The following is a 17161-nucleotide window of genomic DNA, read 5'->3' as shown; positions in this document are numbered from 1 at the left end:
CACACACACACACACACACACACACACACACACACAACTACATTTGTGAGCAAACAAGACAGACAGATAGACAGATAGACAGACAGATAGATAGATAGATAGATAGATAGATAGATAGATAGACAGACAGACAGACAGACAGACAGACAGACAGACAGACAGACAGACAGACAGATGGACAGACAGACAGATAGATAGACAGACAGACAGATGGACAGACGGACAGATAGATAGACAGACAGACAGATGGACAGACAGACAGATGGACAGACAGACAGACAGACAGACAGACAGACAGACAGACAGATAGATAGATAGATAGACAGACAGACAGACAGACAGAGACAGACAGACAGACAGATACTTTATTCATCCCAAGGGGACATTTGTTTGTAGCGGCCGCAAGCAAAGTTACATGAAAGATACAAAAACATTGGGTATGAAAATAATTAACACATACAACAAAACCGCAGAGCGTATTGTTATTCCATTTTAGAAAATGAAACACTAAAGAAGGTGCAAAAATGTATATACAGTGAGTTAGAAGTAATAAACAACTGCACTCGCTGTGGGCATCAACCACCACGGACTAGCAGATAAAACAAACTAAAAAGGAAGTACATAAACACACATAATCAAGACGAGAGATTACATGGGTCGGTGTGATCGAGGTATGAGCTATAATGGCCGGAGGAGAGAGAGAGAGAGGAATGTGTAAACAAGTGCATTCCTCTGGCTTCTCGACAAACAGGAACTCTGGCCAGACTGTAATACGGCGAGGCCAGATGTGATCCGGCTCGTGTTGACCGAAAACAACCAGAAGTGCAGCAGATACACATCTTTCATCCCCAATGCATGTGGTCAACAAGCTCGGTGTGGACTTGGCACACACGTGGAGCAAACAGGAAGTTTGTGTGTGGGTCAGTTTGATTTGTGACGGCGACAGAAGGACGCAGGAAGGAGACGTGCGGCACGTGGGAGTGGTGCAGATTACCAAGGAAAGGAAAGGGAGTAAAAGGGTGACATCAGGTCGATAATATAAGAACATACGGAAACCTGCTGGAGGTTTTTATCTTTTCTTTAATACGGAGCTGTCATCGCAAACGAGTTGCCCTTGTTAAGTGCGTTTCCCACTCAGGAGGCCTGCGATAACGCTCAGGACGGCTTTAGGGGGAGTCCCCCTTGCAAAAACAAGAGTACTCCTGTGGAACGTACACATCTGCAGGAGGTGTCACATATTGAGTTGATAAGAAATGCAGATACAACTAAAGAATTTGCTTTTATTGTGCTGTCTTAAAACTCACATTTTGGCTACTTAGAGAACATGTCTTAAGATCTTACAAAACATCTGTCACGGTCAGTGAGCGGCCTGTTGAGCGTCAAGCTGTTTGTCTACCAGAGCCATCCAGTGGTGCCTTCAGGAACTTTGAATACAGCGGGAAAACAGTGGGGCCTCCAGCTGAGATGTTCGCTGCTACTGAATATTGGGATTTTCTCTAAGAATACAAATCTGAATAGCAGCCTACTGTTTTTTCTCTTTACTTCAATTTAAGGTAAAAAAATAAATAATAATAAAAAATAAGGCAGCTATTTCTTTGAAGGAAAATAATCTAGTACATTTTCCCAGTGTTTCCCCATTGTTTTGATATATTTTCACATAGTCTAGTCATGGTATTAGCTCTTTCTCTCTCTCAGCTGGCTGCTGATGTTTTGAGGTCATTTTTTTTTTTATTAGTCTCATTAGATACTATTGGTTTTAGACCGTAAGGTGACCTTTTGGTAGATGTTAGGGTGAATGCATGTTAAAATAATTGTATTCTTGTGGTATATTTTTCTTAAATTTAGATTTTGAGGGATGAATGTATTCATGTTATCTGCGTTTATATGTATCTCTACCCCATTGCTACATGTTTCATGTCAACAGGGTTTTCCCCACGTTACAATGTGAATACAATTAAAAACAAATCAGGTAACTATGTATTGGGTCGCCAGCGGGATTACGGGGATTAAAACCCGGCAGCGCGCGCATATTGTCTCCGTGGTGATCGTTTCATTTCACGACCAGACGGCTGACCCTGCAGCTCGCGACATAATCCGTTTCCTTGGGAACGCTCTTAATACGGAAGCCCGCTCGGGTAACAGGAGCCGAAACGCGAAGGTGGGGGGGGACAGGAGCAGGACAGAGCACCAAGAGGCCGCGGCTGAACAATGACTGACGTGGAACTTGGAAAGAGAGAGTAACAAACTTCGGGGGATAAAAACAGTCTTTGAGAGCCCATCCCGTCTCCCCTTTCTCCCGGCTGCTGGTGGCTGTGACCGGACACACGATGAGTCTGGACAAAGCAGAGCTGTGTGACTCACTGCTGACCTGGGTAAGTTTGGTGTTAGCGAGGCTAACCGCCAGACTAACAGGTGACAGCATGTGTTGGCAGTATAGGAGGGACATAATATCGGCTATTTTGTACGGAAGGCCTCGGGTAAAAAAAGGGCCGTGTTGTTTGACTGCACGTAGGTTAACGCGCGAGCTGTTGTCGGCTAGAAAAGTTGAGTTTAGAAGCTAGCTGTCGCTAGCCAGCCTAGCTAGCTAGGTGAACCCTTATAAGTTGGTTCGCTGTCGGTGGTCTGTTCTTAGCTCGTTATCTGACTGTGGTGTCAGCAACCACAGGAAAACAAACAAAAGAAATACAAATAAACAAAAGCTGGGAGACGTATGCAGTAATGTTAGGTTCTCCAACATGGTGACTTCTTAGGTCCAAGAGGGCAAACCCACCTGTTTGGCACTTTCCCCACACAGAGGCAACTTAAGACTCAAACTAATATGAGTAGGATTGTACATCCTGTTCAGCTGCTCACAATCTGTCCTGGAAGTAGTGTAAATAAAGACTGCATGGGTTTGTTTTACCTGCATTATTTGACAGTTTTATACAATTAGCTTCCCCCCTGCAGGTAGCAAGTCAGATTTTAACAGCATTAAAAAGGTTTCCAAACAAAAGTGTATACTCTCCCCTCCCTAAAAATAAAGTATGCACCCACTTATTATTTACAACAATGGCTCAGAGGAGTTTATGCTTGTGGTGTTTTTTTCTTTCTTTCTTTTTGTGTACAAACATCAACAGATTTACACCCACATTCACACATTCATTAAAAATGCATGTGTTTTTGTCTGGTGAAGCTTTGGATTACCGTTGCCTGAAAATATGGCTGTGCTTCAAATGTATGAGCGGCTTCACCTGAGGTTACTCCAGTAGTAATTCTCAACGTCTTCGTTCTCAGATACAGACATTTCATGTGCCGTCGTGCAACAGCAAGCAGGACCTGACGAGTGGAGTGGCCGTTGGACACGTGCTGCACAGAATGTAAGGGCTCCTATGTAGTATTTATAATATATTGTGATTATCTTAGTGCAAGGCATGAGCTTGGGGACTGGTAGGAATTCATTCAGTGCCTTCTCATTGATATTTGCGTATCTGTGGGATTTGCATTAAATTGCCCATGTGATTTGGACAAGGCCTTTATCAATGCAAAATTTAAACCGTTTAAAAGAAAACGGTCCGGATTTGTTACATCAGCTTTGGTCCACACAAAAATAAGACTCCTCTGTCCAGATCAGATCACCCTTTGTCACTTGACCACGTAACTATTTATGATTTAAAGCAAGCATTCTTTTAATTACCTTCTCCAGTTTCCTTTTTTGTAACCAAACATGTTCTGTTTGTTTTTTGTTTGCTTTAGCTTTGCATTTTTTGTTTTGTTCTGTTTGTCTCTGTCTCTTGTCCCCAATGTAAGGCATCTGTATGTATCTAGAAAAGCGCTATAAGAGTTTGAATTATTATTATTTGTATGATTATTATTATTATTATTATTGTAATGTCACTTAAACTTGGAGGCCAGTGCTCAGTGGTTGTGTCTTGATGGTTACCCACAAGTTGCAAAAAACGTGCGAAAAGCTTTCGCAAGACCCGATGACCTTTTTATTAGTTATTCAAGGTCGATGGCTTACCTCAGATGCACGTTTTTTTCCCTGTTTCTGACACGTGATGGTTCTACTTTAATGTCAGTGTGCTCAGCAGAACAGAAGCACCGGGGCCTCATTGCCCTGCGGCCTTCTGTGAATCTTCTTGTCCATGAGATGTGTCGTCCTTATCCTCACTGGAGTTCTCCTGTGCTCTCATTAACAGAGACCCCTCTTGGTTTAATGAGACGTGGCTCGGCAGGATCAAGGAGGAGAGCGGGGACAACTGGCGCCTCAAGGTAATTTGTGAAACAGCGGGATGCGACAGGATACCTTACGGCGACCTGGAATGACCAAGATGTCTGGGCTTTTATTTTTACTCCCTTTTTCCTCATTAAAAGGAGCATCAAGATTCAGATTTTTTTATTTTTTGCGATTGTGACTCTTTTTCTCCCAGGTCAGCAACTTAAAAAAGATTCTGAAGAGCATCCTGGACTATTACCATGATGTAAGAAGATGATTGTTTACGTTACTAACTTTGGCACTTTCAATACATTTTTTTCTTCTTCTAAAATGTAATGAATCCGAATCCTCTCCTCACCTTCAATGAACAGGTGCTCGGCCACCAGATATTGGACGACCACATGCCAGACGTGAACCTTATAGGAGAGATGGGAGACGTCACTGAACTGGGCAAGCTGGTGCAGCTTGTATTGGGCTGTGCTGTCAGTTGTGAGAAAAAACAAGGTAAAGTATGAGCCGTAAAGGGACGGGGGGGACGAAAAACCGACCATCTGTGAAAAATAACATGCAGGATTAACTCCCATCACATGGTTCTTGCTTTGTCCCGATCATCTGAAGTTGATAAACTGACCACATGCTTCCCCCCGGCTGGAGAACATGTTGCAAATTACAATCTTAGAAGACAAAAAAAAAACGTCTCATTAGTTTATTTAAACATCAGCTTGATGAGCACTGGTTCCCTGTAAAATCCTGATAAATGCAGTGCTGGTTTGGTTTTTAGCAGAGTATTTGCGCTAATCCGCATTTGGCTGCACCTTCACGGCTCTCTGTTGTCTTCTCCTAAACACAGAGCAAATCCGGCAGATAATGACACTTGAGGAATCTGTCCAGCACGTTGTGATGACAGCCATTCAGGAGGTGAGTGCGGCGCGCGCTTATCCCCGTCGGTTTCTCTCTGCTTTGCATTAATCCCAGCTCTTAGTCACGGTTAATTCACAATCAAAGAAATCCGGATAAGCATGAGACCGAGTCCCAGAAACCCTACTCTGAGGTATTTCAAGCATATGTTTAGTGTTTCATTGGCACCCAGAGGGCTGAAAATGTTGGAACGTGGGGGGAAAAAAAAAACATTTCAGGTTTTCGAAGTAAAGTTTTTCCATGAAACTGTTTTTGGTAATTTGAGCTTTTCATTGACTTTGTTGTAACCACTTTTTAAATTTTTTTTATAGCTCTTATCAAAGGAGCCTTCGTCAGATCCTGGGAGCCCAGAGACCTACGGGGACTTCGACTACCAGGTGAAAAACCGCAACACTTTCTCCCCCCTCTTTTTTTAATTTTCCCTTACTCAGCAGATCTGTTACAGCCTTCTTTTGTTACAGCCTCACCCTTTTTATTAATGTTTACTCCCTCCCACTGGCGTGCCATCTCCTCTGTCTTCATATTGTATCGGTTCTGTGTTCGCAGTCCAGGAAGTATTATTTTCTAAGCGAAGAGGCAGACGAGAAGTTGGACCTGAGCCAGCGATGTCGAGACCTAGAACATCAGGTTGGTACGCCGGAAGGCGTCTACGTATTACTTGGCAAAACATTTCCTTAACATTAAAGTTAGAATTCTTGTGATTTCAGTCCCGTTTTGATTCGGCGATGCAGAGAGTTACCGATGGTTAAAGCAAGTGCATTTCAATACTACAGGACCCAGAATGTTTTTGGCAGCAAACACTCCCTTTAACAGAAATATAACAGCAGCAGCAACTGGTGTGTCTGTTTACAGTGCAGTCAAACCAACATTTAGTCAATAATTTAGCTTTTCCCACCATAATTTGCCGTGCTGTAGTTTTCCACACAACGCCAGGGCAACGTGAAGCCGGCGACCGACTTCATCTGAGGAGTTGTAGGTGTGCAGCCGGTCCCCTGCCAAAGAAAATAACCGCCCAGACCTTCAGTTGTGTTATAGACACTTTTCTTTGAAGAACAGCCGCTGTCATTAGAGCCTCTGTGTGACGACTGCACGGCGCTTCCTGCGGTTGCGTCACAATAAAAGGTGTCCTTTGTTTCGTGGTTTGAACTCTTACTGCGAAACTACAGCTGTAACGTCATACCGCTCCGGCCGTGGTTACACTTGTCTCTTCAATGGGACCTTTTTTTCTTCTTTATCTGATCATGCCGAGATGCGCTAACCGCCAAGTGTCTACGTGGTGAGACGCGACCTCGCTGGCAGTAGGATGTGATCAGCAGCAGCAAGGTGTTGACGCGATCCAGATAATTTATCAAACATCTAATCAACCTCGACACACACACACACACACACACACACACACACACACACACACACACACACACACACAGAGGAGTCCCCCTCTGAAACCGGGCCTGGAGGACAGCTGGTCTCAGCTGTCTGACTCGTGTTAAGTTTCTGCTGATGAAAACCCAACGTTGCTGCTTCTAAATAACAAAGTAACAACACTTTCAGTATAAAGAACTCAGATGAAATTAAATGTATTCATCCACAGTTTGACAGCTGCTCTTTGAGCCGCGTAATCGATATCCAGTCAGGAAGGTCATACGCGCACACGGTTTCATCCGGGCGCATCAGCTCACGTCGCATTAAAACCGACACGTGTAACCGTATCCATGCGCTGGATTACATGCTGCATCATTTCCTGTGAATCCCTTAAATGCAGGAGGACCGTTTCAAGCTTTGAGAGGTATCGGCTGAATAAAAATGGCTTTTGCTGAAAAACGGCTGACCATAAATAGTATCAAAAATGGGGATTGATTTCATTAAAATATTAAGAAATCTAACTTTGAGATGACATGTCGGTGCTTGGGTTTATTTTTTTTAGTTCCATTTGTCAGACGAGGCTGTAGGCATTATCTCAAAAGTCAAGATGTTTTGCTGTTCTCGAGTAATTTACAACTATTTCCCTGAGTGAGGGCCAATATATTGACAGATACGATATTCTGATGTGAGACTGTATGTTTTAATATCATGCGTGTTGTCTTCATCATGCGTGTTGTCTTTATTTGCTTTTAAAGGCTGCATCGCAGTGAAGTTTACTCTGTGAACTTCTAGCTGGTCTTATTATTTCCATTCCCCTCTTAGTCATAAAACCCTCATGATTATTAATATTGTTACGGACGATTATTGATCACAAATGTCTTTTTGTGAAACCACCAATCATCAATATGGAAGGTTTTATTAAAACATATGACGTATATTCATTTCTCATTCCATCTTTTAATGTATCTGGCACCTGGCATCTGTTTGAGGCCTCGTGTTGCTGTGCTGTGGCAGCATGCTGTGTGTATTTGTGTGTACGTGTGTGTGCGTGCGCCTGCAGCTTTTTTCTTTTCTTGCTCTGACCCTTATTGATTATTCTGCCATATACTTTGTTTGTGTTCCCACAGCTTGTTTTTGCACCACTGACTGAGAGGGGACTAATTTTGTGCGCTTCAAAGATACATTTTAGTCAATAGTTGCATAACATCAAGATAAAACTGACACATTGCCTTGGGATGGAGCGGTAGCCAACAATAATTTGTACTGCTCTCAGCCCACCTGTTTGTTTACTTACCAAGCCCACGCGTTAGGGATTAGTCATTTGTGTTGTTTTGGAAGCTGTTTACTGTTCCTGGTCCTCTGCTAAAGCATGCAATCTGTCCTTAAAGTTCAGTGTAGGGTTTTGCTGTATTCAAACTGGAAAGATGTCCAGCAGGTACGTACACGATCCCCTTTTTTAATTATTTTTTAATGCCAGCTTGTCTAATGTCTAATCATAACTTCAGTCCAGCCCGTCTCGAACACAAACATGATATAACTCCTTGAAAAACAGAACGTTTCTCCCTCTGGACTATAACAGTATAACTAATAACCAATTAAAGGTCCTCACTGAGCGTTACATATTTGTCTGTTTACATCATGAGAATGTTTTTTTGTGTGTTTTTTTTTACCCTAAGGGGACTGCTAACAACTTCACTATTGAGAAAGTTCCATCTGCTCGAGACCGTTTTAAACCAGCTGACTAAACTAGCTCCTAAAAGCCTGAGCATGTGAAATGAGAACGCAGCATGTGTTCGAGGTCCTCTTTAAGCATGAAAAGTGGCGAGCATCCCCGCCGCGCGTCCGCGTTTGCTCTGGGAAAGATGTCGGCGTTCTCGCTTTCCGTTGTTGTTCTTTAAATCGGCGTCGATGACTTTGTTTCTCCCGTGTTTGTCCTCGGCGCTTCTCTCGTAGCTGTCGGTGGCTCTGGAGGAGAAGTCGTCGCTCCAGGCGGAGACGCGCTCTCTGAAGGAGAAGCTGAGCGGCTTCGACTCTCTGGACGCCTCCAACACGGCCATCACCGGCAAGAAGCTGCTGCTGCTGCAGAGCCAGATGGAGCAGCTACAGGAGGAGAACTACAGGTACGAGCAACACACACACACGCACACACACACACGCTCTATAATGTTGGGGCTGCTAAGAAAGACGGCCTTAGGGTTTTCCATCTAGCATGTGATGCACGAGCAAAAGATCATCAGGCCTTTACACAGTAGATGTATTCACGGGCGCTTCATTTTCTTGACTTAAAAAAAATAAATAAATGTGGCTAAAGACTTGTTGGCATCCGCAACGTTAACATCGCGTACACGTGCAAATCAATAATTTGCTGGGTCATATTGCCGCATTTAGTTTCTCACAATGAGCCCATTCACTTTACTCAGTTCCACAAACAACTGCTTGTGTGTGTGTGTGTGTGTGTGTGTGTGTGTGTGTGTGTGTGTGTGTGTGTGTGTGTGTGTGTGTGTGTGTGTGTGTGTGTCTCAGACTGGATAACAGCAGGGATGACATGCGCGTGCGGGCAGAGATCCTGGAGCGCGAGGTGGTCGACCTGCAGCTGCGGAACGAGGAGCTGACCAGCCTGGCGCAGGAGGCCCAGTCGCTCAAAGACGAGATGGACATTCTCAGGTGAGACCAGACTCGGCGTTCACGGCGCAGGCGCCTCCTCACACGCTAACGCAAAGTTTGTACTCGGCCAAACTGCAGAAAGCCACACTCGGTGGGCGTCGAGTCACGTGGACGCCGAAGGGTTTTGTGTCCTCTGCTTTGCAACGGAGCGTTTTGGGATTGTGTAATGTCAAACTGAGGAACACACAATAGTAGGCTTGAGCAAATAGTTGCTTAACCTCAGGAAATATTGTTAATAATACAACCAAGACTTAAATCAACCGGTCCTTTTATTGAGCTCACACTTTACCAGCAAGCTTTGACTGAAAATACATCTTGTCTGTTTTCAAAGGATGCGTCTGGTGATATTCTCCATTTGTGTGTTTTGCCATCATTAACGCTCGCTATCAGAGAAGAGAAACAAAAGTGGTAGAAAAGTATTGAGACAAAGTAAAACATTGTTGCTTTTGATCTCTTCAAGGGATTTAGAGGCGGCAGAACAACACCAGCCTTCTCCTTTAAGCAGTAGTTCATCTATTATCAATTTACACTCGCAGAAACAACTCCTACACTGCCCACACACAGACGTCCATTCAGCTCCTCTCTGACATCTGTGTTGATAATACGAATTCATGCATCGACACCGGCCTGCGTCAGAGTTGTTGATTTTTGGAGTAGTTAAGCTCACATGCACGCGGATGTATTGTGTCTCACTTCAAAAGTCCTATTTCTGAGCTTGTACTTGTCGCCTCCCACACGGTCCCCCCCCTCCCTCCCTCTCCTCAGGCACTCGTCTGACCGGGTGAACCAGCTGGAAGCGCTGGTGGAGACGTACAAGAGGAAGCTGGAGGATCTGGGAGACCTGCGCAGGCAGGTGCGCCTCCTGGAGGAGCGCAACACGGTGTACATGCAGCGCACCTGCGAGCTGGAGGAGGAGCTGCGCAGGGCCAACGCTGTCCGCAGTCAGCTGGACACCTACAAGAGACAGGCAAGCTGTGGGAGGAGGAGGAGGAGGAGGAGGAAGATGAGGGGAGGGTATAAGGGATATTCTGGTTTCAGCACGTGTTTGGCAAACCTTGCGGTTTCTTCAGCGAGCCCCTCGCCAACGCTGACTGTTGCCGTGCTCTCCTACTTGCAGGCTCACGAGCTTCACACCAAGCACTCTGCAGAGGCCATGAAAGCTGAGAAATGGCAATTTGAGTACAAGAACCTTCACGACAAGTATGACGCACTGCTGAAGGAGAAAGAAGTGAGTCGGCGAACATTGTCGCGGAATAAAAGTAAAATCGTGGCGGGGAAAGAATGAACTCTTACGAAACGCTTTTACAGGTTTTTAATTTATCGGTCTGAAGTCACGGTCGCACACTACAGCCCTGTCGTACCACGATCCACGCTGTTTTTTATTTATCAACATTTCTGTTTTAGGAGTTGCTGTTGGCAGGCAAATATCGTAGTATTCTTCAGTGGACTCCCACGTCGTGTGGCAGTTCTAGTCCCCTCCTGCTAACTGCAAGCAGTGATTCATGTGGGAGTAATACTGTACGGACAACAAGTGTACATTTACTTTGTGCTACTTCGAGATGTAAAACAAAAACCGCGGCGCTCTGTGGGGTTTTCAGAGGGTCATGCGGCGATGTACGCCGATTCCACAAGCAGGACTCAAACCACTGTCCTCAGGATTATGCGATACGCACTTTAACCATTAAACTGCTCGCGTGCCGATCTCGTTTTGTTCTGTTTAGCATTTTCCATCCCACACGTGGCAGGTTTCGTACTGTCTTGACTTTATAGATTCTTATAGCAAGCAGAGTGAATCTGAAATGATGCGGAGCGGTTCTGTTGTGCTTACGTTCTCCAGCGGCTGATCTCAGAGAGAGACACGCTACGGGAGACAAACGACGAGCTCCGGTGTGCACAAGTCCAACAGAGGGGCCTCAGTGGACCTGGTGAGTTGTAACTGCACTCAAATTTAGAAATAAATAGCGAGAAGATAGTAAAAATATCCACTCGTGCAATACATTTTTCTTTGGCAGCAAGTTAAAGGATAGTTCAGAGTGTTGTTTGAGATACTCGTCATTATGGAGAGAAACAGGAAGGAAAACCAGCGCAGTGCTCAGCAGTGTGCTGCTGTGGGCCACATACATGTCTCCTCTGTCACCTTGAAATAAAAAGGTTTGAGTGTACGCTATGTTTAGAATAGTTTCACCACTGTTCCCACACCGTCAGCCCCTCCTGACGAGCGACTGCAGCCGTTATCTGTGCTGCCTCCAAAGCCACAGCGCATTGAAACTCTGCTGTTGCTCGTCTACCGCGGCCTCCATCGGTTAGCTAGTGTTTTCCTGTCAGGCGGCGAGGTAAGATGGCGTGAAAATAATCTCGATAGAGCGTACACTGAAACTGATATTGATTTCTTTTGGGTGTCGACATTTAGTTTTCTCGGATTAAAACAGAATTATGCAAATTGGGGCCATTTAATGAAATAGTTGGGTTACCCGCAGACACTTAATCTCTTCTCTCTCTACACAGGAGGCCTGTGTGACAGCGGTGTCACAGTTGGAAACCTCGCCGCGGAGATCATGCCCACTGAGCTCAAGTATGTCTCTTACACTGTGTGTGTGTGTGTGTGTGTGTGTGTGTGTGTGTGTGTGTGTGTGAGGGGGGGGTTCTTCACGTGAACAGGGGGTAAAGCGTAACTGATGAGATTTTCCTTCTAAACCCGTAGCAGACATTACATCGGTGTCACTCCTGTCCTATATTCAGCATCTATAGTCTGAGGCGCGGTTGGCCCCTGAAATAGCGGCGCATGCCAGCGCTTCACATTTGGGCCTAAGCGTTGTCGGATGAAGGCGCGGCCGACTCGGCCCACCTTTTTTTTGGCCCTCCGAGTTGTTTCATCTGTCGTTCATTCCCGCCTCGCTTCTCAAATGTTCTTTTCCTCGGACAGGGAGACGGTGGTGCGTCTCCAGAGCGAAAACAAGATGTTGTGCGTCCAGGAGGAGACCTACAGGCAGAAGCTGGTGGAGGTGCAGGCTGAGCTGGAGGAGGCTCAGCGCAGCAAGAACGCCCTGGAAACGCAGAACAGGTGAAAGGGGGATGAGGGTGGTGGGCGATAAGGGGTTAAAGAATACTTTGTGTTTGTGTTAAGCAATCATTCCCCTTCTAGGTCACCATACTGTGTGTTCCTGGACATTAAGCTGGTTGTTTGGCTGATAGTGGGAGTGATATCTGCCTAAATGTCAACTCACCCTCTGGACTGTGTGCTCAACTGAGCTGTGTGGGCTGGACTGGAGGACAGGCAGCAGAAAGCCAGATTGTCCCTTGACTGTGTGTGTAAGTGTGTGTGTGTGTGTGTTTGTGTGTGTGTGTGTTTACATGCCTGTGGGCATGTGGACATGTGGGTGGACTGTGTGTGTGTGTGTGTGTGTGTGTGTGCGTGTGTGTCCATGCAACACCAGGCCCAGGGTGTGGGAAGCATCCTCGGCAACAGTAACAGGAGGAGAGGAGTGGACTGAGCATGCTCAGTAGAGCCAAAGCAGTGGATGTCTCAGGCTGCAGTCTTGGTGGACTGGATGAGCGCTGCCTCCAGCAGATGTACACAGATCCACGTGATACTTTGCATACATCTTCCACCCACAGTACACACCTTTCCTCTATGGAAACTGCATTAGGCCATAAATCATAGGAAAAAAGATTTTGTTGCTTTTATTTTTCCAAAAATGGCAAACCATGGAATCTATATATCCAACATGTTTTGGTGGGTTTTTTTTGTTTTTTTTAAATGTCACCGATGTTGGAGGAAGAGATGTCGGCGCTAAGTTCTTTAGATATTAAACTCGTCCCATGTGTCCAGCCTCTCCGAGTTCAGTCAAAGTTTCACAGAAACTGCCTTTTTCTGACGGAAGTGGTCGTCACCTGTGTTCAAGGATAAAAATCTGATAGCGTTTATTTTCAGCGTTTGGCTGTGATGTAGACGGTGTAGTTTTGGCAACTTTGTTTGAAGAAAACACGCTTTCCAACTTTGATTTTGGAGTTCAGAGGATTAAAGCGGTTTCTTTTGGGGCGGGTTTTCCTCTGCTCCTTCCCTTCCTTACATTTCTTCTTGTCCCCGTTTGTTTCCAAGACTAAACGAGCAGCAGATCTCAGAGCTGCGTTCCCAGATCGAGGAGCTCCAGAAAGCGCTCCATGAGCAGGACAGCAAGACTGAGGACGTGAGTCGGGAGACATCCTCCTTTCTCCTCTGCCAACTCCTCATTTCATAGTTTCCTACAATCACGTTGACGTTGCATTGAGACACAGTGTGCATGTGAAAACTACATTTCCCCATCGGGACCTGATCGAATAGATGCACGGCACATCGAGTGTGTAGGAAAGATAACTGTTCAACACGTGTCTGTCGACTGCAGTGTTCTGATCCGTGTTGTTGAAGTTTAACCCGTGTTCGTGTGGTGATTCTCTGTTAACTGCTGCTCCCTCTCTGCCGTCTCTCTGTGCCTGCCCCCGTCGATCAACTGCCAAAATCAGGCCATCGTAAGTACGGCCCAGCCTCCGTCCAACCGGCCCATGATTTAACTCTCAGCTTGACTTTTGCAGCTTATACTGAGCATGGGTGTTGTTTCATTTTGAGAACGCCTTATTGTGTGTTTGATGTGTTTTCTGTTTCCTCTTTTTCTCCTGAAGTCCTCCTTACTGAAGAAAAAGCTTGAGGAGCATCTGTAAGTACTTCTTGTGAGTGGTTCTTCACCCACGTGGGTCTCAAACAAAAGTGAACATCTCTTGTGCTCATCGCAGGGAGAAGCTGCACGAAGCTCACTCCGACCTCCAGAAGAAGAAGGAGGTCATTAACGACCTCGAGCCCAAAGTGGACCGTGAGTCATTGCTGCTTTCCAATTCCTCCCTCTCTCTGAGCACCTGTCTGTGCCTCTTACACGGCCGCTCGTCTTCCCCTCAGTGTCAAAGAAGATAGACGAACTGCAGGCGAGCCTGCGGAAGAAGGACGAGGACATGAAGCAGATGGAGGAGCGATACAAGCGCTACGTGGACAAGGCGAGAACGGTCAGTCCACCTCGACAGAACATGCTGTCCTCGGCACATGAGGGCTATTTATGTTTTCCGCTGGTTATTAAAGGGAGACTGGATTTCACCGGTTTCTGGGAAGTACCACCGCGTATGTGGAACAAACTCAAACAGAATACCAGTCTGAAGAAAATGAAATGTTTGTGGGGGTGTGGAGTTAAGAAAACAAGTGAGCTTTAGCAGACCTTTTGCAGCTCGCTCATCTCCACCTGAGACTATTAGCTGGCAGCTGCATTACCCATAATGCAACTTGACCGCAGACATGCTCGACGGTGAATGTAGGTGCCAGATTATCACAAGAAGAATGTGGTGAAAATAAAACGAGTTCTCTAGTTCTACTAAATCGATTTTATACTTTTTTTTTTGCTGAGTCTTGAATGCAATACTGAGTCAGCGGGGTTTTAATCTTCTATTAAAAAATTTTAAACGGCGTTAATGTGCTCAGGTGATCAAAACGCTGGATCCCAAGCAGCAGCCGGCGCATGCGACTCCTGGCGTTCAGGCACTGAAGAACCAGCTGACGGAGAAAGAGAGAAAAATCAAGCACCTGGAGGTACGAATCTTTTTGACACAAAGAGACAAAGTAGGTCACCCCGGCTCTTTTTCTAAATCTCACTAATGCATGATGATCTGTTGCGCAGCATGACTATGAGAAGAGCAGAGCCAGGCATGACCAGGAGGAGAAACTCATCATTACTGCATGGTACAACATGGTAAGTGAGTGTACGAATGCATAAAAACATGTCTAAAGCCTGAAGGCATTTTACGGTCTTCACGTGTTTTTCTCTCTGCCGTCTAATAAAAAATTCATGAAACTGGGAAAGGAGATTTGAGGACAAACACAGATTTTCGTGGTTTCGGCTGCAGAGAGGTGCTTTGCACAAACACGAGTCCTCACTCTCCACATGGTCTTCTCCTCTTGGTCCTTTCCCCTCTTTCCTCAGGGGATGGCGTTTCATCAGCAAATGTCCGGCGAGCGGCTCGGCCCGTCGAACCAGGCCATGTCCTTCCTCGCCCAGCAGAGGCAGTCCACCAACGTCAGGAGAGGCCTGACGCGGAACCAGCCCAGATGAGGAGCCCGGCAGGACCGCACACACACACACACACACACACACACACACACACACATGCTGAAAAGAAGACATGAGAGAATCTGGCGATCCGCCGTAGACTTCTCCTGAACTCTCCTGTATCTTTCTGCCTTATTGCCTTTTTTCGACTGGATCGCTGCTCCTCAGAGAGGATTCCTCATGCTGCTGCTGCCCCCTGCTGGCCTCTGATGGTACGAGGATGTTTATTTTCTCACCGGAGCCCCTGGAGGAGAGAGAGAGAGAGATGCTCGGCAGTTGATTTAGATGCCCGAGTTGACTCATGAGAACAGAAATAAAGGGAGTAGAGGGAGTTATGGAGCCTGAAAAGAGGCTGTCTCACCTTTTAAGGTGACTTTTTATTTCCTCTGTAGCCTCGTGGACCGTTTCTTTACGGTCTGTTTTAACTCTTTTTGTCTTTTATGTGAGTCAATAGAGTGGAACTGTTCAAATGCGCTAGACGAGAGAGCGTTAGGGGTTTTACGTTTTAGTGTTTCAAGTGCTGAGGAAGACGTGAAGCCACATTGTAGACCGCTTCAGACTGAAAGCAGATCATCACGTGCAGCCGTTAGTACGTCTTCTTGGTTTTGTTCATCCGTTTTGACTTTTCTTATAGTTTTGTTCTTTTGAACGTGTGTTTTGACTTGAGTTTAACTTTCTATGACGGACCTCGAAAAAGATGTAGAAACCGTGTGTGTGTGTGTGTGTGTGTGTGTGTGTGTGTGTGTGTGTGTGTGTGTGTGTGTGTGTGTGTGTGGATGCCTTTTAGTCTGTGTGTCCCCTCTTTGCATCCACGTGAATGACTTTCTCCAAGGTTAATATTCATAATTTGAAGTAGTAATTTGCCAAAGCACTTTCTGAGAAGGCGGGTTTTGGTTTAGTGGCTTGCAGAAAACAAAATACTGCTCGTCTGTGGGTGGGACTGAAGATGTGGAGCTCCTTAAACACTTCTCACTGCAGCACATACTGTGACTCCTGCATAGGATCTGTTTCTAACAATGTTCTCTAAATATGAATTTGATAATTACTTTTTTTAATTTCTTTTTTTGTTTACTTTTTTTCATGCATCCTTCTTCCCAAAGTTTGTAACAGGGTATTGGTTGTGGGTCGGACCTTAACGCACTCACCCACTTTAGACTCCTAGCGGATGTGAATACAGGCGATAGACTGGAATCCACCATGTGATCGAGTCCATAATAATAATGACTATAATGACTGGAAGGAAACTCTTTATCGATAAGCTGGAACTCTTTAGTTGTGTAGGCGTAATAGCACATTTATCAACACTACGTTTGACTTTGTTCACTACTGGTTCATGTTTTCATCATGTAGGCGTTTTCTTCCGTCCCGTGTCAGAGCTGCTGTCTGACTTGTTCTCGGTCCCTGTGAACGTTCCTGCTGTGCACTGCGCAGACCACAGTCCTGCTGTGCTCTTCAAGACCGTTTTCTACTGATGTTTTTCATTGTTTACTTGATATTTAATGGCGTTGCGTCACTTTCTTTGCTGCATATGTGCATGGCTTGAAGGGGTTAACTTTCATGCAGTGTGTTTTTTTTTGTCGTATAACGGTCTAGTCGGTCATAGCTCGGTCTCACAGGGATCTGAGGCAAGTTAAACATCTGTAGTACTGTCGGTTCTACTTTTGCACTACAAATAAATGGGATCTTAAGATGAGGAGCTGGTGTTTTCTTTGCAAATACATTGAACTTTGAACAATGAGAGACTTTTTGTATGTGCACTTCTGTCACGATCTCAAGGCCAAAGTGATGAGTCTCAACACACATTTTCCTTTTTTAAGACTTGAGAACCAGCTCACCGCACTCTAACGTATTTGCTTTTATGTGAAAAGTCATTTCACAATAAGCTGGATTCTTACTGGAA

General features: G+C 45.4%; 1 protein-coding gene across 1 annotated transcript; it reads left to right on the top strand.

Annotated features, from left to right (window-relative positions):
* The first annotated feature begins 2149 nt into the window (after positions 1–2149).
* hook2 (hook microtubule-tethering protein 2) lies at positions 2150–16954 on the top strand. The gene is made up of 22 exons (XM_068578248.1): positions 2150–2372; positions 3274–3356; positions 4179–4251; positions 4410–4460; positions 4567–4699; positions 5046–5113; positions 5425–5490; positions 5660–5740; positions 8429–8595; positions 8999–9139; positions 9905–10106; positions 10257–10367; positions 10977–11064; positions 11645–11711; positions 12063–12200; positions 13239–13326; positions 13796–13830; positions 13907–13983; positions 14067–14170; positions 14637–14744; positions 14833–14904; positions 15136–16954. The coding sequence occupies exons 1-22, from the start codon at positions 2328–2330 to the stop codon at positions 15262–15264; spliced, it is 2127 nt and encodes a 708-aa protein (XP_068434349.1). The 5' UTR covers positions 2150–2327; the 3' UTR covers positions 15265–16954.
* The last annotated feature ends 207 nt before the right edge of the window (positions 16955–17161 follow it).

Source organism: Clinocottus analis, unplaced genomic scaffold (assembly GCF_023055335.1).
Source record: "Clinocottus analis isolate CAN_PGR_092001 unplaced genomic scaffold, fCliAna1.0.p SCAF_16, whole genome shotgun sequence".
Classification (NCBI taxonomy): Eukaryota; Metazoa; Chordata; class Actinopteri; order Perciformes; family Cottidae; genus Clinocottus; species Clinocottus analis.
The sequence above is the reverse complement of the archived record's forward strand: the minus strand, read 5'-3'. Positions and strand labels throughout refer to the sequence as shown.

Coding starts and splice junctions, on each gene's coding strand:
- hook2 (XM_068578248.1), top strand. CDS start 2,328: ATGAGTCTGGACAAAGCAGAGCTGTGTGACTCACTGCTGACCTGG. Junction 13,327..13,795: donor AGGACAGCAAGACTGAGGAC/GTGAGTCGGGAG, acceptor TTTCTCCTGAAG/TCCTCCTTACTGAAGAAAAA. Junction 14,745..14,832: donor GAAAAATCAAGCACCTGGAG/GTACGAATCTTT, acceptor TCTGTTGCGCAG/CATGACTATGAGAAGAGCAG.